General features: G+C 48.5%; 3 protein-coding genes across 5 annotated transcripts; 1 reads left to right on the plus strand and 2 right to left on the minus strand.

Moving 5' to 3' along the window:
* The first annotated feature begins 1,048 nt into the window (after positions 1 to 1,048).
* On the plus strand, positions 1,049 to 19,951 carry LOC6598831 (sodium/hydrogen exchanger 9B2). Of its 3 annotated transcripts, none has more exons than XM_026993615.1 (11): positions 1,049 to 1,357; positions 1,734 to 2,045; positions 9,234 to 9,627; positions 14,623 to 14,910; positions 14,984 to 15,166; positions 15,239 to 15,414; positions 15,490 to 15,596; positions 17,446 to 17,634; positions 18,226 to 18,369; positions 18,792 to 18,893; positions 19,629 to 19,951. In XM_026993615.1, exons 1-11 carry the CDS (start codon positions 1,336 to 1,338, stop codon positions 19,872 to 19,874), a joined length of 2,163 nt encoding a protein of 720 aa, XP_026849416.1. In that variant the 5' UTR covers positions 1,049 to 1,335; the 3' UTR covers positions 19,875 to 19,951. The 3 variants fall into 3 exon arrangements, with proteins under 3 accessions (XP_026849416.1, XP_002023988.1, XP_026849423.1); XM_026993622.1 differs by lacking the exons at positions 1,049 to 1,357; positions 1,734 to 2,045 and adding exons at positions 6,970 to 6,973; positions 7,032 to 7,043; XM_002023952.2 differs by lacking the exons at positions 1,049 to 1,357; positions 1,734 to 2,045 and adding an exon at positions 6,960 to 7,043.
* On the minus strand, positions 10,233 to 11,439 carry LOC6598832 (odorant receptor 94b). The gene is made up of 2 exons (XM_026993634.1): positions 10,342 to 11,439; positions 10,233 to 10,286 (listed from the first exon to the last, which is right to left on the minus strand). The coding sequence occupies exons 1-2, from the start codon at positions 11,437 to 11,439 to the stop codon at positions 10,233 to 10,235; spliced, it is 1,152 nt and encodes a 383-aa protein (XP_026849435.1).
* LOC6598833 (odorant receptor 94a) lies at positions 12,459 to 13,738 on the minus strand. The gene is made up of 3 exons (XM_026993628.1): positions 12,996 to 13,738; positions 12,573 to 12,939; positions 12,459 to 12,512 (listed from the first exon to the last, which is right to left on the minus strand). The coding sequence occupies exons 1-3, from the start codon at positions 13,736 to 13,738 to the stop codon at positions 12,459 to 12,461; spliced, it is 1,164 nt and encodes a 387-aa protein (XP_026849429.1).
* Positions 19,952 to 21,335: the final 1,384 nt, after the last annotated feature.

Genomic DNA, 21,335 nt, shown 5'->3' on the forward strand with positions numbered 1-21,335 from the left:
CCGGATATTTTATTATCGATCTTTCATTTCAACTATTTATCGGCTAATTTGGGAGCTACAAATATGAGAAGTACAATCGTATTTCGTAAGAAAGATAAGAGGTTCTGGCTCATCCGTTCTGTGAAAACAAAAGCTTTCAGGCGACTGCACAGGGACTTAGAGCAAAGTATATTTAGATGAGGTAAGGAAATGGAGAAATATATGACCTCATCATGTTTTCTGGGGTCAAACTTCAAGCGTTCAAGCAGAGAGGGAGATGATTATACGATAAGAATATGCGCACTGCCGTAGAGCGGGAGTGCCTTACCTTGTCTAAATACACCTGGACTCAGTGTTTCCAGCTCTGCTATACTCAGTATCTCCCCGCTCTACTACCGCTCCCCCCAGGCCCACAAGCTTCTCACTCTGTCTTGTTCTCACTCAGCTTCCCATTTTTCAACTGTCCATCACAATCCGCTTCCCCCTCTGTCTCAGACTGCACCCTTCGCAGCAACTCCATAAACGTCGTGGCCAGCTCAAGCTCAAGGTATTATTAACAGGTGACCCGCGCTCACAAAACGCTGCCAAGACAAGGCAAGGAAATCATGCTTCTCACCCTGTATTAAAATGTCCCCTCTACAATCGCGACACTCTCTGTCTTTCACTGTTTAACCCCATCTACTCGATTCCTTACATCTACTCATTCCCTCTCTCTCTTCCAACTCGTTCCCTCTGGCGAACCGCTCTTCTCTTTCCCATACATAATCTCTCTTTGCTAATTTTTCTCCATTCACGCGGTCGCGGTCGGGGACGGGGCGACTTCGCTTCGTTCGGCGTTTGTTTTGCGACGCTTATTTGTTTGCCAATTAGTTTTAATCGAAGAGAGCGCCCAGCCGCCGTTCCAAGTGCACAATCGCCGCCTCAATTGCTTTTCTAATTAATGCGTTGCGCAAATATTTGCCAGAGCACGTGTAATACAATTAATGAAATCCGATGTACCCACTGCCGCAGACCCTCTCCACAGGGCGCCGCGGCTACTCCGGTCGTGCCCGACTGTCGCGCGTCTTATTGTTCTTTCTTGCAGTGCAGCGTTCGGTCTGGTCGCGTAGCGAAGCGTCCGTCGGTCAAGTGGTCGTTGATTGCGTAGCTATCGCTCTATCTCTTTGCCCTGTCGTTCTTCTTCTCGCGCGGCTGTCAATAAAGCTCTAGAGCATACGTCATCATTGAGTATCGGAGCGGCGGCGACCTCTCTTTGTTTTGTGCTTTTTTGCTTTTGACTTTTGCTCAGTTTTGTTTTGCTTCGCTCTTCTTTCGCTGTGAAACCCAACGCGTGCTAAATAGGGAGAAACACCGAACATGAACGTGAGCAGCGAATTTGGTGAGTACGAGTATTAGCTATTTGACAAGATGTTTGTTACGAATCTTCTTTCTTGAACATTAAATAACATTATTTGAAATTTGCCAAGAAGTAATACAAACGATAGATGGAAGGATAAGTATTTGTTTATCCATCGAAAGTATAGCTCCGCAAGGGTATCTAAGGGTCGACTGTCAATCTTTTTTTTTTATTATATTTAGCATGTGGATTTTTTCCACGGCGCTGTTAATTTACGAGTTTATGGTTAATCAATTAAATACGAATTGTATTTTTTCTTGTTTTTTTTTCCAAAAGTGCCAATAAATAAATCGTGTGCAAATAAATCGGATTTCGGAAATTGATTATGCCAACTAATGACTAAATCTCGTCCCGACAGATGTATTCGATGTGGTGGCCGGCGACAATGGCCCCCAGCTGCAGGCCTTCCGCAGCAGCAACCCGTTCGAGGACTCCTATGAGGCCCCAGCGATGCCGAAAGATGATCGCCCGCAGGATGCTGCCAACCAGTTGCCTTTGCAGCTGCTGCGGCGAGCCAGCGAAACAGTGACCGCCTGCATTCTCACCGATTTGGAGCCCGAAAAGGAGCATCTGCTGGGGCCCAGCACGGAGCGTCCCCAGCCACCGCCACGCAGCCATGGCCAGTCATCGTTCAAGGGGCAGCAAATCTCAGTGCCCGTCCTCCCAGAAGGTGAGTGATACATCTAATTGTGCTTTGAGTGCGGTGGTCCTGGTCCTGGTCCTGCATGGGTTTGTTGTCATGGAGAGCACAGAGAATTTGGTGCTGGAGCAAAGCAAAAATATTTGCACCGGAAATTCTTTTCCTTTTCCCCACGCAAACACACAGTCAGCCAGAGGACCAAAAAGAGAGAGGGAGAGACAAGAGTAAGACATTCAAATGCACATAGTTTCCGCACAACGTCAACGCTTTTGTTGGCCAACCAAGCGAAGTTGGTCTGAAGTGAGCGCAGAGACAGACAAAAGCACATTGCACACATAAAGATACATACGCATGCACATGCGAGCATGAAGATACAGATACAAATACAGATATATGTATAGTAGGTATATATATCAGCATATCAGTATATTCATAGTTTGCTTATTCAAAGTTTTTGTTTCACTCCCGTTCTCCGCTCGAGTTTGTGCAAATAGCGCCAGCTAGGAGGAGGTGGTGGAGGAGGAGTGGAGGGATGCATGCAACACGCTGTGTCTAAAGTCGAATCACAGTCCTGACTCTGAGCTGTGCCATGAGCTGATTGAGGCATTTCGATTTTAAGTGAACTCCAGATACTGCCACAGAGCGTTCGTTTTGCTAGGATGCTGCTTGGAAGAGCCAGAGAGATACCGGGGAGCCACGCTTGGCAGCCGTATACGTAATATTTCCGTATATTGACGCCAGAATGTCTGGAATTGGCATGGCTGCCTGTCCCGTCTCATTCGCATGCACTTTCTTGAGCTGTCAGATAGTATGCCACTGCCACAGCCACAGCCCTTGGCTAACAGAATCATGCATCCAAGGACCAGTGTGACCAGTGGGTGCAGGCTGTGAACTATCCTCCCATCTCCGGCTAGTTTCTGTTTATTCTCGGTTGACCCTTCTCTTTGCCTGTTTTGGCAGGTGGTCGCGGCTTGTTTTTCCCCGAATCCAACAGCTATTATTGTTGAAATGCTCTTGCAGTTGCGATTGTTTTGCATCTGTCCGGGAAAAACTTTCGCCGTTGGGGCCATTGCAAACGGGCAGGGCTTTTTGGACTGTTGCGGCAGGGTTAACACTGCCAAACTACGGAATATTTCCAACGAATAATGAGCTGTTTTAGTTGCGCACAAATGCCCACAATCAGAAAACTAACACTGGGCCCGGACCCACGGACCCACGGACCCACGGACTCACGGACTGGGCCAGGATGCCCACAGGCCTTCGGAAAAGTATGTTTCCATGAATATGCATTAGTCGGTGCGGAGCTCATTTCCTGTGCATTCAGTTCGAGTTTCACCACTGATTCTCGCTCGAAAAAGTCATATTTAAATAGATTCTCTCGGCACCGCCCGCCGCAGGCCAAACGGGGGGGATAGCATAGCTAATGCCAGCTCGTTTATATTAAATAAATTCTATTTAAATGCTGCGTTTCCAGGCAATCTCTCAAGCTCAATCTTAAATGGATGTGTGTCCCCAGATCTCCTCCTGCCTTCTGCCGCCTGCCTCCTTCGCCTCTGCTTTCGGTCGTCTGTCACTTGGGCGACGTTTCTGTTAACTAAAGCCAACATGATATACGCTTTGCACACAAACATTCTCGACTATTGATAAATGCAAGGCGTGTGCACGTCTCTACGGCGAGGCGCTGTGCTCAGGTCGGTTTATTACGTATACGCAGTGTATGACATTTATAAATGCCAACGTTGCTGTAGCTGTTGTTGCTGGCTGCTACGCTCTGACTGAGCATAATGACTGCCAAATGAATGGGAAAATTTCAACTTACATACCCCATACACGCCCCATGACTCTTGTGGCACAAACCTCTCCTTTCGACGCCATGTGCATTGACGTTGATGCGTTGATGCCCCACAGCATTTGGGCTTTGACTTGCCACGGAGTCGCATAGCTGTATGCTGTCTGTTGCACTTGCACTTGCCACGCGAACGTCGACTGGGTCTCGAGTGGCACGGCTAATTTCTAAACTACGCTTAATCGAGCGCTTTCCCTGTCGTCGTATCATCTTTGACAGTGTTTTTTTTTTCCTTTCTGTGAGTGATGCCGAGGACTTGTTTATTTAGTTTTGCATTTTCAATCTGTCCTTTTATTTGCTAAGCTGTGAATGTGAATGGTCTTTGAGTGCATATGACGGGTTGACCTGTTTTTTTTTCTTTCTCTCTCTGTCGCTCTGTGTCTCTGTCTTTCGAAGCTTGAAGAGTTTTCTATGCCTTGAGCCAAGAAGCTGGCAGTTTCCACTGATTTGCTGTTGACGTTGCAATATCGTACTCGTACTCGCACTCGCACTCTCGCACTCGCATGAGCACTAAATTAGATGCGAATCGCTGAAGCGTGAGTTCATCTCTTGGCGGGAATGCAATCTGCTGTCGCTGCCTCTGCCGCTGCTGCTGCTCGATGGAAGCACATACAATATTTTCTGCGAAAAGAAATTATTTTTTGAATGTGTTTTGCACGCACTGGTTAACAGGCAAGTGCATAAAAGGATGCAACAGGAATCCTTCTCTGCGCACAAACACATTCAGGACAGCAGACAGGGGTGGGGGGCGATGATGGGTGGCATAGTTAAAGGGTGGCACGCTTAAGTAAACATATATAAAATAAAATAAATGTATGTTATGTACGGGGAGAAACGTGAATTGATATATGTATGTATGCTGCAGACACGGACACACTCAGACAGAGTCCTGGAACTTGAAACTCTTTAGCAAACGCACACACAAGGCTACACAGGATACCCAGCAGAAGTCATCAGCATCGTCGTAGTCGTCGTCGTCGTTGTCCTCCTGTGCTATTTACCGTTTAAACATATTGAAAAAAGGGATCTGTAAATAATGAATAGTTGAATAACTCATATAAATCACTGGAAACACTTATGAGTGCATCCAGGAGTGCACCCTCCAGCGAATGAATCAGTAAAATATTAAACAAATTTATGGCACTCTATGCAGTTTCTTGCTGCATGCCCCATGCCCCATGCCCCGTACAAGCAATCTAAATGAAAAGTGACACAACGGAAAGGCAAGAAAGAATGAACTTTCAGCAACTTCAAAAAGAACAATAAATTTTCCATTAGATCTTTAAGAAGTTTCCACCGATGTCTCGGTGGAGATTTTCCGAAGCTTGTTTTGGGTTTTTCCTTCAGCCCTGTGGCCTGTGGCCGTGCGAAAGTGTTTTGCCTTGATTCCAATTAACACCTCAGATGTGTACGCAACGCATTGTCTCCTCGCCTTTTGTATGGGGATGGGGATGGGAATGGAGATGGGGCCATATGACAACCGAATGACAAAAACTTTTACCATCACCCGGAAATGCACTCGTCGCCATCTTTGCATCCATGACTTGGGCTTTCTTCGGGGCAGCGTGAGAGCGGAGTGTCTGTTTTTTTGTGCGTCAGTCGTAGTCGTCGTATAATTTGTGTGAAAAGTTTCGCAGCAATTGAAAAGCGAAATTCTGTGCGAGGCACATCCATGGGGCGACTGGCTTTAAAAAACTTTTGCATTATTTTCGTGCCTGGTCACTTGAAAGTTGCAGAAAATATGACAAGATAAAATGCCAAAAAGTGCCACGGAAGGGACAAGTACGCAAAGCCCACCCGCCCCCAACAATGGGCGTGGACGTGGACCTGGAGAGTCTCAAGAACTATCCGCCCCCTGGTCAATGGGGGAGAGATGGAGCTTCTGGCAAAGGTAATAATCAATGGGGCCTGGCCCGGCCCGGCCCGGCCTGGGCCCCGTCCGTGGTCTTCGAGTGCAAAGAAAGCCTTAATGACCCGCCCAACTTGCAGTTCAAGTTGGCTCAACATTTTCTGTCTTTTTGCTGTTGTCTGTCCTGCCGAGTGCAGGGCATGAATATGAAATATCACAGGAGAAGTGCTACCACTCTCCACGCTACCGGTGCTCTCTCCAGCCACTTGATTGCAGCCGAAAGTCCTGTCTTACAATACCTCCCCCACTCTCTGTCCCTCCTTGCTCTTTGCCTGCTATCTCTGCTGACACCTTTGCACACAATTTATGCACAATTTTTTCCCCATGCCCGACACAAAAACTACTACGATTCGGTGTGCGGAAAACTTTTAAATGAGGCACATAATTCACAAAAAAAATGGTGGGCAAAAGTGCTATCATTTCTTTAGCTTCCAAAACCAAACCCATTTTCCATTTCCCATTTCCCTGCCATGCCTGAGGCTAGGCCTCAAGACAGTTTGTTATGGCGAAGATATTTTAAATTAATTAGCAAAACTTAAATATTTGCCATAGCCAAAACGCGAACTTCTCATTGAACTTGCAATAGGCTTGGAGGAACTGAGGCACTGAACGCCTAAACGCAACTGAACTGAAATGGCAAATATTTACCGAGCGTACATAAGTTTCTGTGTTGATTATGGGGCTAATTAATTGATAAGCAAATGCTCGTAATCATAATTATGCTCGGGGCCCAGGGGCTGTTTGCCAGTGCACTTCTCCGGCCTGTTAATCGATGTTCTAGCGCTGTTTGATCGCACACCACGGACAACTCTTTTTTTCAATGCCATGCTGCTGTTAATTCCATTGAATTTGTCTGTTAATAATCCAATATTTTCCCAGCTCTCACTCGCGTCTCTCCTCTCACGCTCTCATCCGCTCTGTTGTCTTCCAATTTATTTGCTAATTTTAAAATATTAAACAAATATTTTATATGTCTCACTCGCCCGTGCGAGAGTATCTCTCGGCGACTGCGGAGACTGTATGTTTTTTTTATTAGCATAAGATAAAAAGTGCGAGTATATACGGCGCCCCACACCGTAGATGCGAGAGATGCTCTTATAAAAGTCAGTTGTCAGCCGGCATCGAATGCGATTAGTTATCACTCGGCAAAAAAAAAAGATTCAATCGGTTAACATTGGCCGCCCTGAATAGAATGTGCTCGACGTAATATTCCATCGAAATTTGCAAGTGTTGTGCTTATTAAAAACTTATTTATTCATAGAAAATTGCTCGGGTGAGTGTTTACAAACGCGCGTCGCATCACGGGGGAAAGCCACCACTTAGCCGACCACAAATTTATTTAGTTTCATGCATTATTTTTTGGAAAATCTATTAAAAATAATGTTTTATATTTAACGCACAATGGAAAACACAGATTATTAAAAAAGTTTATTTTGGAAACTTTGTATTAAATATTTAATATTTAATAATCAGTTGCTGCTGATTATAATACATTGTTAGTGTAATTATAAATTAATTTACAAACTAAAAGAGAGGGTGAAGAGCCGCACAGGGCCTTGGGCTTTTCCCTCTCCTTCTCTCTCTCTCTCTCTGAGTTTCTATTAGTTTTCTATTGCTGAGCAGCGCTGGAATACCGTCTATAGATCAGCTGTGGTTGTAGTCGAAGGCGAGTGTGTCTGGGATATATTTGAATAGATTATGGGAGCCCCTCTCGCGGGATAGACAGAGATTGAATCATCTGTAGATTTTAAAGCAGTGTTCTGTGTAGTCTATACTTCCTGTATCTCTCTCGCTGAATGATCAGAGGGTGATAGTGCCGAAAATCAGCCGCACTTTCGCTTTTTGTATATCTGTGGACAGAGCCACCTGTGCGTATGAGTGATTTTTGCAGTGCAAACAGTGCCAATGCTGGAATTTATGGCTGCTGAATGGATCTGCTTATCTGTTCCTTATATATTCCCTTTGTTTTCTTCAGAGCAGCAGATGGAAAGTCGAGTGAAATCAATGCCGATTGAATATTTTCAGTGAAGTAAATTTGATTTCCTGCTCCAACTTCCTGCAGTTTGATTCAATCCAATTACTCACAAAGCAATACTCTAAGTCCAACTTGATTTAGAGACCCTTCCTCTTGAGATTATGACACCATCCCCCCCATTAGCGTTTCTTCTGCGTATCAATAGGTCGCATGATAGCCTGAATCTCGGGCGACACGTGATCCAGGGCATACAGAAGCAGATACGCAAACAGGCCGATTGTCACAATGTGTCGAATCTGGAGCCTCGAATTGGCGCTAAATATTTGCGGACAATTAACACGTACGGACAAGCGACCCGGCCGGAGTTCGGTTGACAATTGACAAGCAGATTGTCTTCTAAAATCAAATACAAACACCAGTCGATTCTGAGGAAATACAAAAAAAGTAAAAGAATCTCAAATCAAATCAACTGCTGATTGCACAGCCTAACACACACACACACACACACACAAACAGTCGCCACACACACAGTCACAGTCTTGCATAATAATTGTGAGAACTGGATTGAAAATTGTCGTTATTAGAGCAGCGCTTCATATGCAAATAGGGAGCACAGAGCTAGAGCCACAGCCAGAGGAGTCTGCCATCCAATTAGCCCGGCTAGAAGCGCGTCAATTGCCCGGAATGGTTCGACAGGCTGTCGACGGGCGGACTCGAACCGGCATTAAGTGCGCTAATTATAAATGGAAATATTTATGTATTTCTTAGGCTCCTTGCAGACCTCTGCCGCCTCCCACCCAGCCCTGCCCCGCCCTGCCCCATTGCACTGGCAGTGGCAGTGGCAAAGTGTGAAGTTGTCGCGGCAACAATAACGCCAATTATGGCGGAGGCGACTCGCAGAGGCTGTGCCTCAGAGCCAGAGCCAGAACCAGAGCCAAAGCCAGAGCCGACTCGACACACCTGTCGACTGGCAGAGGCTTTGTCGTGGCCTGGCGAAAACAATTTCCTTGCCGGCAGCAGGAGCACGGTTATCATCCTTGACTCGCTGGCAGCCAGCTCGCCGCACTCAGACCCCTTCTTTGGGGCTCTCTCCTTGCAATCAACGCTTGTCAATCTTTGTTGCAATCTTCATTTTGCCATCGTCGACACCACCTTGAGTAGTACGAGCATTACAGGTAGTACGTATGAGAGCCGCACTCGGCTGCACTTTGCAATTTAAACCGACTGCCGGCTGCCGACTGCCGGGATGCCAGAACCGTTGACACTGCCGTTGACGCGGGCTCCTCCCGGGCTCTCCGCTCCTCCGGGTTTTACTTATGCATGAGCTGCAGAAATGAATGCAAAATGGGTTAAATGCAGCTTGTTAGTGCTTGTGCCTTCGATGGGTTTGTTCGGTTTCGGTTTGGCTCCAAGGGAATTCTGCACTCTCTCTCTCTCTCTGACGTTGACATATCTATTAAAACATTTAAATCTGTTTGCCACTTACAGCTAAGCGCAGCAGACAGCAACAAAAGCAGCCGAAGGCTGACAACATGACACAGGAGCAGGGCAGAAACGGCAACACTGCGCCACAGGACACACTGAGTGGCAACTCTGGCCCGCCGTTGCATACGAAATTAGACATACAAAAATTCCCGGAAGACTACAACAAAGCGCGGACGGATGGAAATGGAACGGGAGTGGGAGCGGGAGCGGGAGCAGGAGGCGATGCCTCCGCCACACAAAACGCTGCAACAATAATTTTAACGCCGACATCATTAAATTCAACAAATACAACACAACAAAATGTTGCCGGCAACAATGGGGGAGCCCTGCCCGTGCCCGTACCCGTGCCCATTCCCGGCGGAGGAGTCCAGAGCGAGGAGTACAAAGGACCCAAGTGGTAAGTGAAATGCTCATGTGGCCGAGCCGAGGCAGACAGACCCCGGGAGCCCTGCACTCTGCCATTGTGCGGATCCGTGCTTAGCCCTTTGAATGCACTTCCGGCGGGACAGCCAGCCGCGCCGCCATTCACACTTGCATTGCACGCGTTTTTCGCATATCCGGTCTTTGCTTTGCTTTGCATTGGGTTTTCTATTTCTTTTATGCGCTAACAATGGTGCTCATGGCTGTTGCTGCCACACTAGTCACCCGCGCGTGCTTCCGCCTGGCTGTGGGTCTTCGTCTGGGTCCCAAATTCCCCGGGTCGACGTCTAGTCGCAGTCAGGCCTGATTTCTTTTTGTTTCTTTTTGTTTTTTGTGCTGTCTCCTTTCGCCTTTTTGGCAGTGACACTTACTTTAATAGCTGGCGAAATGCCTTGCTGGCTGGCGGCATTTATTCTCGATGTTGTTCTCGGTGCGGGGTGCAGACAACGTGTCGTATGAGTTACTGCGGTGCTGCTGCTGGTGCTACTGCTGCTGCTGCTGGGTTATGGTGTTGTGTTTAACACACTTTGTGTGGCCTGGCCCTCCCTGGGGGTCTGGGCTCCATTGTGGGGAGCTCTCCGCTTACTTGGATACTTTCAAGAGCAGGGCAAAGAAACTGTAGGCATTGTTGATTGTCTGCAGAGGAAACACAAGTTAGCATGGAGTGGCGCCACAGAGAGAGTGCTGCAACCTTGACAAATATGGGCAGGCCAATTTCGAAGAAGACTCCGGCTCGCACCTTGACGGGTCGCTTCAGGAACTCCATGTAGCAGTTGAGCAGCTTACGGGTGGGCACCGAGTACTCCAGCCAATTGGTGCGGAACACGCTGTCGGTGAGGGCGCTGGCATGGAAGGTCAGCTCGTTGCCGTAGTAGCAGGGCAGGAATATCTGGACAATCATCACGGCCACAAACTGCAGGGTCGTGAGGAAGAGACCCGGCCGCTCCCTGAAGCCCATGTGGACCAGCCGATAGGCACTGAAGCAGATGATGAAGGCGCTAAACACCACCTGCGAGAGGACGTAGGGGGAGACCAGTGCCTCGCACTGCCGCGTCAGGCGGCGCACTCGTGTGTGCAGCCGGAAAATGGCACGCAGCCGGGGCGCGGACTCCCTCTCCGGGGTCCGGTGCAGGGCCTGCAGGCGGAGGTTCATCACCCGATAGAGCAGGGCGATCTGGAACATAAAGTAGCAGCCCATGGTGTCGAGCAGGATGTTGGACAAACAGCACAGCGTCATGGCAATCACGTTGTAGCCCCAGGCGTAGTAGTAGCGCTCCGGGGTGCGCCACTCGAACGGCACGTAGTAGCCGAAGGGCAGCTCGTACTCCTCCTGAAAGAACACGCTGGAAAAGCCCATCGCTGCCACGAACAGGCTGCCCCGGATATAAAAGTAGAAGATGCGCTGGAAGTGCATCTGCTGGCGGTGCCAGAACTCCCTTTCCTCGGGATTGCATAGCTCGTAGGCGGGATCGTCTGCCAGTTTGTGAATGAACCCCGCCACCTGCTCTCGCCTATACCAGATGTTGATGAGCTTGGTGACCAGCGCCAGCTCCGTCACCGACATGTACAGCACCTGGCCAGCCTGCTCGAAGTCGGCGGAGGTGAGTGCCTCCAGCCACATCAGGCCAATGTAGGTGAAAGTCAGCGGCAGATGCAGGGCAAACGGATGGATGCGCTTGACCCATGTCCAGAGGTCATGACTATTCTCATCCTGCCATTTCAGGAGCCCCGTCCAGCGCTGGACCGTAATCAGAAACCGAACAGCAGCTATACGATCCGTGGCCTGCATTTTCAGCGACTCAAGAATAATACCACAATGGAAAAACCAATGACATTGTCTCCTTTTATAGACGTATGGCCTTCGGTTGACGAAAATTCAGAACTAGGGTTGTATTCTCGATTCGTTTCCCCTTGGAACACACTTTTCGGATTCCAGTTCCCGTTTAAGTCCTGAAACTGAGCCCCAAGAAGTGGCTGGCATCCATTGAATGATTTATTTTCACTTATTTAACGTTGAATCGAGTGGAACTGGTTCTTTTTGTGAGCCCTGCTCCAACGATGCTCCAGCCCTGAGTCGTTTCGTTAATTAGCCAAAATATTTATACAATTTTAAAGGCAAAGGCAATTACAATAATTAGCCCGCTGACATAATGTTTCCCATTGACTGTCGTCTGTCTCCTACCAAAATACATCAGTCACGCAATGGCTGCCAGGAGTGGGGGCAGGAGCGCAGACTTGAGGATACATCTGTTCTCAGTTCATTCAAGGCTGTTCATATGGCTGTATCTAATAGTTTGAAGTACAGCATGCAGCCACAAATATCTTCAGAATATTCTGTTTAAATGCGAGGATGAAATATAAGGACTAAAGTCATGCCTTTCAGGAGGAGTGTATGCCAAGCAAAATTTCAAGGAAATATCTCCATAAATCTATGCTCAAATTTGAGTTTATTTAACTACTCTGAAGGCTTGGAACTATTTCCAATAACATATTTTATTATCTGCATTAACTTTCCCCAAAAGTTAATGTAATAAAAAGAGAATTTCGTGTCGATAGAGTGGATATTTCTGAAAATATAGCCACCTAAAGATGAAGTTTTCTACCAATTTTAAATGACTATTCTTTTATCTATGGTATGGCTCTATTTTTAGAAGTTAAATTCTCAAGAAAACTCAAGAACTAGTTAATAAATCAACCCCCTTTAAGAATACACTAAGTAATGCTTGGTTTTCTATAAATCTCTGTTTATTGCAATTCAAAATACGTATTCTAATTGTGTTAAATATTTCTAATAAAGAGAACCACTTCTCATTTAGAGACATTCAGCAGGAGGGCCAGGAAACTGTAGGCATTGTTGATGGTCTGCAAAAGAGTTGTTTAATGGGTGGGCACTCCCAAAAGGCATTTCTATTCGATAAGAACCTTTACGAAAATTGGCAAACCAACTGCAAAGAAGTTGCCAGCTCTGATGGCGACTGGCTGCTTCAGGTGCTCCATGTAGCCGTTGAGCAGCTTGCGGAGGGGGGGCCTGCAGTGGAGCCAGTTGGTGTGGTAGACCTCGTTGGTCAGCTGGTGGGCATAGACGGTGATCTCGTTGCCGTAGTAGCAGGGCAGATAGATCTGCAGGATCATAACGCTGACAAACTGCAGCATGGCTATGAATTGGCCAGGATTGGCCCGGATGCCCACATGCTGGAGGCGATAGCCGCTGAAGCAGATGATCAGGGCACTCAGAATAATCTGGGAGAGAATATACGGCGACACTATTGCCTGGCAGGTGTGGGTCAACCTGCAAAGTGGAAGAGTAGTGGTACCAATAGGATATACGTGTAAGGATCTACAGACCTGCGCACGCTCTGATGCATATCGAAGATCTGACGCAGCTCCTGGCCAAAGTAGGTCTCATCCGCTGTACTCTTCAGTGCCCTCAATCGCATGCCCAGCAGTCGGTAGAGCATGGAGATGTGGAACAGGAAATAGCAGCCCAGGGTGTCCAGTGTAATGTTTGAGATGCAGGTCAGCGTCATGCCCGCCATATCGTAGCCATAGGCGAACCAATAGCCCCGCTCGTTGCGCCACTCGAAGGGCACGTAGTAGGCGAAGGGCAGCTCGTACTCCTTCAGAAAGAGCACCCCAGTACAGCCGCTGTAGACCACGCCCAGGCTGATGAGTATGTAGATGTAGAAGAACCACTTGAAGTAGCGCTGCTCCCGCTGCCAGAATAGCTGCTCCTCCTGGGAGCGCAGGCGGAGCTCTGGGGCCTGCTGGAAGTCGTGCATCAGCTGCCAGGCGGCCGAGCGGTGATGCCAAATGCTGAGAATCTTAACGACCAGCGCCATCTCCGTGATGGACATGTACAGCACTTGGCCCGCCTGCTCGAGGTTGCTCGAGACGAAGGCCTCCAGCCACATGAGTCCGATGAAGGTGAATGTTATGGGGAGATGCAGCAGAAAGCGATAGTTTCGCCGCACGAAACCCCACACCGTCCAGTGGTCCCCCTCGGACAAAGACCAGGGCCAGAGGCCGAAGAGTCGCATGACCTGAAGAATCAGGTGCATGGACTCAATGCGTTGCTTGTGGCTGTCCATTTGGTTAGCGTTTGTCGGCCGTTGCTAAGGTCCGGGGGGCTTTATAGCTCCAAAGGAGCTTGGCAATTAGCAGCAATTACATTTACATAATTCACCTGATTAACAGAGACACACGAAACTCCCGAACGGCTGTCCCTGCCTTTCTTCAGTACATTCTGAGCACTCAGACGGAGTAGGTTTCACCCTTTCGAGGGCCTAATTGTTGGTAATGGACTGTCGCTCCTCAGCAGCAGCTCAGCTGTTGATAGAGAAAGCGAAGCTCATCTCAAGGTATGTCGGAAACATGGAGCATGGCAGGAGGATTCCAATTCGAAAGCTTAATCCAAAACTATGCCATCATCTCCAATAGCTATTGACTATTCAATTACAGCCTGACCACTCCCACTCACAGGACCTACAGGAGTCATAATCGGGGTCTGGTCTTTGGGGCAAGATACTGTGTGTTCTGCTGGACTATTGTAATATTCTGTGCACGGCTGTGATGACATTTTGTGGGAGTTTGCCTGTTAACCTGGCCAACAAAATGGCACTCAGATGGAGGGTCTTCCTCGCTTTAATATCCATAATTTTGTGTGGCACAAAAACGGGTGGAGTCTCCACGAAAATCTAGAGATTCAATGAAAGGAAGATACTTTATCTCCTAAACTCCTTCCTCCAACAAACTATCTTGCTGGCAAATAGTTAAACAAACCCCCAAAATACCCTCCTCTCCTTCAACAACGTTAAAATTCCACAAAGAATCTCAAGTGTGTAGAAAAAAGATTGCCCTTTTTGCATTGAATTTTCCAGGACGATGGGGAGGTAATAATTATAAATATAACCTAATATTTTTGTGTGTGCTTTATTTGTTCATTGATTTAATCGTTTCGATGCCTGTTTTGCAGGTGGCGTCACTTGGTGCTGCATTGGTCCTTGATTTCCGAGCATGTCGCCCTGCTGGTCATCTTTCTGGGCCTGTGGGCCATGGCCTGGATACTGCTGAGGGAATTCTCAGCGCCCCAGACAGTCATCATGCGCATAGCGTTCCTGTTTGTGGGCGCCCAGCTATCCGGAATCCTGGTGACCTTTGTCCACTTGCCCGACATGCTGGGCATGCTCTTCTTCGGCGTGCTCTACGCCAATTTGGGGCTGGCAAATTTCGAAGGCTATCAGGGATTCGAGCTGTTTCTGAGGTAAGAGCTGGTCGCCCGGAGGGCGGCTAAGACGAGCAGTTACCAATGGAAAAGTGTCTAAACTTCTCAACAGGGAAATGGCCCTGATCAATATCATGCTCCTGGCCGGCCTCGGACTGGACGGGGAGGCGTTTAAGCGGCTGTGGCTTATGATTCTCCGCCTGACGCTGCTGCCGACGATTGCCGAGGTGGCGGCCATCGCCGGACTGGCCTACCTTACCCTCTCGATGCCCTGGCTCTGGGGCATTACCTTGGGGTGAGTGTGTGGGCTGTGGCCTGCTTGGTTGGATGGCTATCAATGTTTCCGTTTCGTAATACCCCCACACAGCTTGGTCATCACCGCCATCTCCCCGAATGTGGTGGTCACCGTTATGCTTAAGCTGAAGGAGGATCGCCTGGGCCTGAACAGCGGCATACACACCCTCATCTATGCGATGACCACATGCAACGATGTGGTGTCCATCTTCATGTTCGGCGTGATAATCAGCGTCATCTTCTCCACAAGTGCGTGCCACCTGCCACCAGCCACCCTCCACAGCTCCACTGTGAAATAAATACTCTCTTTGCTCTTGCTTACAGCCTCGCTCACACAGCAAGTGCTGCAGGGTCCCATTGGCATTGGAATTGGACTCGTTTTCGGCTATCTGTACGGCATGATGCTCCAGTTCTTGCCATCTCGCAATGCGGTAAGCGGCCCAGCCCCGAACCGACGATGTCCGTGCCAGACAAAGGCGCAGACGTGGAGCTAGCTGGAGCTGCACTTAAAATGCACATTCAGTGAACACTTAGACACTCAATCAGCGCATTTAATGATGCAAAACGCGCACAAGCACCGCTGGGTTGGGGGCTGGCAGGCGTTGGGTGCCATATGCACACAAGAGGCGGGCGGGGGAGGCGGAGAGGGTTTGGTGTGAATGTGTGGGTGCATTTTGCATAAAAAGACACTTACATGCAAAGCGGCAACGACGACGGAGCTGGCGACGACGACGACGACGACGACGACGGTGCTGGCGACATTTGCGACGACAGTTACTGCCAGCATCTATGTGAAGTTATGCTGGGGACATTGTGGCAGCCACAGCCGCAGCCACAAAACTCATTGCCGCAACTTACACCGCTAATGGCGCGCATAATCAAACGCCATGGGTGGTGCCACCGAATGCACTGGGGCTGCCACACAACCATATAACCACACATACACACACACACTCACACACAGGCACACACACATAGACCTCTCATAACTTTTGTTTTCTGTAAAGCGCGGCGCGGGGCCGTCGTTGGCTTCGTCGTCGTCAAGTGGCATCCGCAGCCACGCGGCGCTGCAGTTTGTACAAAAATTTCACGCTGTGCGACGTTGAAGTCGCTGCATCCTTACATCCTTGCAAACACACACACACACAGCCACAGACTAACACTGTGGGTATCTGTAAGGCGGTGCGAGTGTGTGTGTGTGGCTGTCATCAGGCCTCCTCGCGTCTTTTTTTTTGGTCTCCAGCATCTTCTCGCGTGTCATTGGTGCTTGGCGCTGCTTTTATTTTATTATGATTACGCAGTCTCTTGTAATTTCGCAGTCACCTTTCCAGCACTGCGCTTTCCGCATTCAACATTTTCCTCTTCCTTTTCTTCCGCGTTGGCAGTATTTTTTCTGCAATACGATATTCGGGGCAAAAGTTTGCAATTTCAGGAGGTAGAGAAGAAAACTCAACTTATTATAGTACCTACTCGGGAGTGGGCAGGGGGGGGTGGGGAGGAGGAAAATTAAAAGTTCAGAGAGTACTTTTCATGGCAAGTGCAGGAGAGTGTCCGAGCGAGTCGCCTAACGAAGCGCAATTGAATGCAATTTCATTCGATTTGAGGAAAATGCAGCTTAAACCTTTTCTAAATCTGTGGACAAAGGACAAGTGGAGTGAAGGAAAATTGAATTGCAGCGATTTGCGGTGTGCCAAAGTGAGTGCTCTGAAAGGGCCAGCCAGCCAGCCAGCCAGCCAGCCATCCAGCCAGCTAGGACGAAAATTAAAAGATCTCAATCAGCCTCAACACCTGTCCAGCAAAACCAACAAGCTTCCCCCCTGGCCGGACTAAACGACTAAAACGAGTAAAATATACCTAGAAAATATAAGACAGAAGACAACAAAAAGATAACTTTATTCGAGGCGAGGTTTATCGGATCGAAATCGTTGTTCGGGCCATTTAGCTACAGATTTTTTTCGAGTTCTGACTAAAAATTTCGTATGCAAGCAAAAGCCAAAGGAACATCAAAACAGAACGGGCAAAAATGGGAAAACAAGGCATTTTTTGTCGATCCTGTCGACTGGTGCACACGTTGCGTATACGCAACCTGACCACACGGCGCACTGCCCGTCAAAGCAGAAAGAGCACAAACAATGGGAGGAAAAAAAACAGTTTCCATCAGAGTTTTGTAAAGTGATTTGGTTTTGTTTTTTTCGTTCTTTTTACGTATGCGTATGCCTAACTCAACCATTTTCCCATCCACTCTTTTCACATGTCTGTCTTTTGATTCATCCCTTGCAGACGTACGCAAATGGCCTCCGCTTCGTTCTGACCATCTTGGGCGGCACCATCGCCGTGATGGGCAGCCGCGTCATTGGCTATACGTCGGCCGGTGCCCTGGGATGTGTGACGACTGCCTTTATTGCGAGGATTGGCTGGAGGCGGGAGGAGAGCAAGCTGACACCGCACCAACTGCAGGCCCATCAGATTGTAAGTTGAACGATGGGGGACCGGGGGCCAGGGGCTCCTTCCACAAAAAGCTAGTGTGCTCTCGAGAGTGTTTTGGTCCTGCCTTTGCGTAACTGAGTGCTTTGGGGGGTGCGGAGGGGGCCTGGGCCTCACCTGTGTTGTAGTTTTTTTTTTTCGTTTGGTTCTTGAAAAATGTAGCATGCAATAGTGCCATTTTTTATATCGGAGAAACAGCCACACAGCGTGCCAGCTCTCTGAAAAACCTCTGTTTGTGTGGGCGACTTTTGCTAGGTAATTTGTGACATCATGTGCCTTGTGCCCTGTTGGGGCCCGACTGTTAGTTCTCGATTTGTTTTTAGCTCTTGGCTAATACCTTTAGCCCTGCTCTAGATGCTGCCTCCGACATTGTTGACTTTCAGGCGAAAGTTTTTCCAAGAATCTTCCATCCTTTCTGTGTGCACTGGCTGGCCAATGGATTTTAATTGCCTCTTTACGTGGAAGGAAACGACATAAGCAGTCCTAATTGCATGCCATATGGGAATATATTGATCTAATCAGAATTTATGGACTTTATCTCTCGCTCTCTCTCACTCTCTCTGTCTTTTCTTGCAGGCCAGTGTCCCCAAGCGCCTGGATCTACTGTGGAAGTTCCTCAAGCCCGTCTCGTTCGCACTCATCGGCAAGGAAATTAATTTCAACGTGCTGCAGGGCCATGTAATCGGTTATGGGGCATTGCTGGTGCTGGTCGGAAGTTTGGTAATTAAAACGGTCGCCGGTTGCCGGTCGCCGGTGGCACGGTGGCTCTATGGGGGAATGCAACAATGTGCTCCGTTCTCCGTTCACTGTTCACTGTTCACTGTTCGCCTTGCCACTTATTTAATTTCTTTCGGTCCTCACTCAGTTTGTGCAGGGAATACTCTGCTGCTGCTGCTGTGCGACAGTCCCCGCGGCTTCGGGTCATCCCACCGCCAAAAAACAAAGAGGGGCTGTCCGGTCGGCGAGGGTTGAACCGAAATGAAAATGTTCTGGGCCACGAAATGCAAATGTTACCTGCACACAACAGAAGAACAGGGAGAAAACAGAGAACGGAGAACCGAGAACGAAGCGAAAAAAAATATAGAGAAACGACTAACCAGCGCTGACCCTTTTCTTGTTCTTGTTCTTGTTCTCGTTTGCAGTTTCGCTTGGGTTTTGCATATTTATCCACATATGGCGGAAATCTGTCGAGAAAGGAACGTGCCTACATTACAATTTCCGGTTTTCCCAAAGCAACTGTCCAAGTAAGTTTCCCGTTCCGCGTGTCATGTTGCTGCGGTTAGTCCCCAGCTCGAGTTCTGCCTCTGACCCATTCCCCGAGAAGTTTTTTACTTCGTTGCTGGACATTTCACTCGGTCCATGCCCCTGCTGGCCATGGCAACACCACTAACACCAGCAACACCCGAAGGGGTTGCTTGTCCCTGTTCTCATCGAAATGCCTAAGTAATACACGAATTCGCAGGTCGTGGACGAGGACGAGGACTCTGCTGCAGTTGGCATGGAAGCCTTTTGTTTGCAGTTTAACCACAAACGGACATTTTGTTTATGTCGCCTGGCCAATGCGTGTGTGTGTGTGTGTGCGTGTGTGCATCTGTTTCTGTGGTTGACTGAAATTTAAATGTTCCGCTGGCTTACTAAGCCGCCGCCTGCTGCCTGCTGCCTGCAGCCTGCTGTCTTACTTCGAGTTTTGACCAAAGCTAAAGCCAACATGTGGCACTGTCGCTGGCTGGCTGGCTGGCTGCTGAACTTTTCCCTAATATGCGGTCCGTCGGCGGTCACATATTTCACTGTCCACCTTCTTCTTGCCTTTTTTCGTACTGATTTAATTAAAATTGTACAGCAAAACCGTATTTTAATCTGGTTGGCGCTGCGCTGTGCTCATATCACTCATACGCAGCGGTTGCCTGTTCTTAATTTGAGCCATCTAATCAGTGAGCCCTTCCTCTCTCTCTCTCTCCCCTCCTTCTGTGGGTCCTTAGGCGGCGCTGGGTCCCGTGGCCCTGGATCTGGCACGTGCTGCCAGCGTGGCCAACGAAGCGCAGCTGGCCCTGGCGGGCAATGTGCTCATCATCTCGGTGCTGGCGATTATATTCACGGCGCCGCTGGGCGCCATCCTCATGCTGCGGCTAGCTCCGCACTGGCTCAAACATGGCGATGCCGTACAGGAGGCGGCCACCACTCCCACCTTGCCCGAGGCCCCCGCAAACGCATACAAACGGACATAAACGGAGCTGCTGCAAGACGCAACGATCTTGCCCCGTGGATGCCATCAGGCTTAACCGGAACTCCGCCAGCTACAAGTTTTAATCCAACTCTACCCCCCTACCCCTCTACCACTAGCTGTAGTACTTATACTAATGTGTGTGCCTGTACTTAGTTGCACTCGGTAATGCGCGTACAAAGTGCCAGTGCAAATGAAAATGAAAATAAAACTAAATGCGAAAAGTTCTAGACATATTTTCTCTAAGCTTCCGCAATCACTTCGGCTCCAAGACGGACCCTCCACCGAGGTGAGTTTTTCAATTCGTTTTCAATCTAAGCAATACTCCGGGAACCTTTTTTTTATTGGCCTAATTTGCCAGTTATTTGCTTACTGCTGGTGCTCTCAAAAAACTTGCCCTGAATTACCAAAGTTTAGCCCTAATCCTGGAGGACTAACACGGCATCGCATCCCAAAGCGAAGTTTGAAAAGTGAACGGGCGTCGGGCGTCGGGGGACAGACTTTATTGTTTTTCTCAGGGTGCCTTTTGGGCCAAAAGAAAAGCTTTTTCGGCACCTAATTATGACTGGGATCTATGTTAATCCCGAACTGGAGTCCCTGCTAATTGATTTTCTAATTAATTTTCAGGGATTTAAATGCTTTGAATTATCTTCCGTCGTGTCAAATCAATCCCCGAATTAATGATTGACAATTGAAACATCTGCCAAGCTGCCATGCGGCTGTGCGGCTGTGAGGCTCAAAGACTTTCATCTGAGTTGGTCAAGTAAATAAATGAACCCAAAATGATTTCGTTATTTTCAAAGAACTGTTCTGTTCAGTTCAGTTCCCCCCCTATACTGCGCCTCTTTACGCCTGCTGCCTTTGTGGCAGGCACATTTGGCCCAGAGCACTCGCAGTGGCAGCGGCAGCGGCAGCGGCAAACAGCAAGAAAACAAAGCCGAGAGGAGAAAACATGAAATAATGGCCAAGAGAAGAATGCCATTTAATTGAAAAGTGATTGTGGGGCCAACCAGGCTGGTCCCGGTCCCGGTCCTCGATCCACATCCACATCCACAGCCTCTGCCGTAGGGCAATGGCAATAGTTCCCATCTTCTTTGCCTTTTGTCGCCGGGCAGATGCACCATTTGCAATGCAAACGGCTTAGAATGAACTTGGCTCAGTCCTGGCGGGATCCTGGTCCTGGTCCCGCTCCCGCTCCCGGTCCTATGTCCGCTTTTGATGATTTTGTTTTTGCTGTGGCCCCGTTGCCCCATTGCTTTGGCCGCTCGCATGACGTACGACGCCAGTGCCGGTCGTCGGGTCTTCATCTGTGGCCTGGTTGAGTGAATGCTGAAAGGAATCAAATTAAAAGACGGCAAAAAACGGAGAATCGAGAGAAAAAAACTTATAATTTTTTATTCGTGCAGCTGCGCATATTTTTAACTGGTATTCTCTCTCTCTCCCTCTGTCCGTCTGTCTCTCCGTT

The sequence above is a fragment of the Drosophila persimilis genome, unplaced genomic scaffold (assembly GCF_003286085.1).
Source record: "Drosophila persimilis strain 14011-0111.01,24,50 unplaced genomic scaffold, DperRS2 tig00000000-arrow-pilon, whole genome shotgun sequence".
Lineage (NCBI taxonomy): Eukaryota > Metazoa > Arthropoda > Insecta > Diptera > Drosophilidae > Drosophila > Drosophila persimilis.

What these genes read in the sequence shown, in the direction of transcription:
- LOC6598833 (XM_026993628.1), bottom strand. Translation starts at nt 13,738, where the DNA reads ATGGACAGCCACAAGCAACGCATTGAGTCCATGCACCTGATTCTTCAG. An exon ending in ATGCATCAGAGCGTGCGCAG is followed by an intron (nt 12,940 to 12,995) that starts GTCTGTAGATCC and finishes TCCACTTTGCAG; the next exon opens with GTTGACCCACACCTGCCAGG. An exon ending in GTTTGCCAATTTTCGTAAAG is followed by an intron (nt 12,513 to 12,572) that starts GTTCTTATCGAA and finishes ACTCTTTTGCAG; the next exon opens with ACCATCAACAATGCCTACAG.
- LOC6598832 (XM_026993634.1), bottom strand. Translation starts at nt 11,439, where the DNA reads ATGCAGGCCACGGATCGTATAGCTGCTGTTCGGTTTCTGATTACGGTC. An exon ending in GCCTGCCCATATTTGTCAAG is followed by an intron (nt 10,287 to 10,341) that starts GTTGCAGCACTC and finishes TTTCCTCTGCAG; the next exon opens with ACAATCAACAATGCCTACAG.
- LOC6598831 (XM_026993615.1), top strand. Translation starts at nt 1,336, where the DNA reads ATGAACGTGAGCAGCGAATTTG. An exon ending in CAGCGTCATCTTCTCCACAA is followed by an intron (nt 15,415 to 15,489) that starts GTGCGTGCCACC and finishes TCTTGCTTACAG; the next exon opens with CCTCGCTCACACAGCAAGTG. An exon ending in AACTGCAGGCCCATCAGATT is followed by an intron (nt 17,635 to 18,225) that starts GTAAGTTGAACG and finishes CTTTTCTTGCAG; the next exon opens with GCCAGTGTCCCCAAGCGCCT.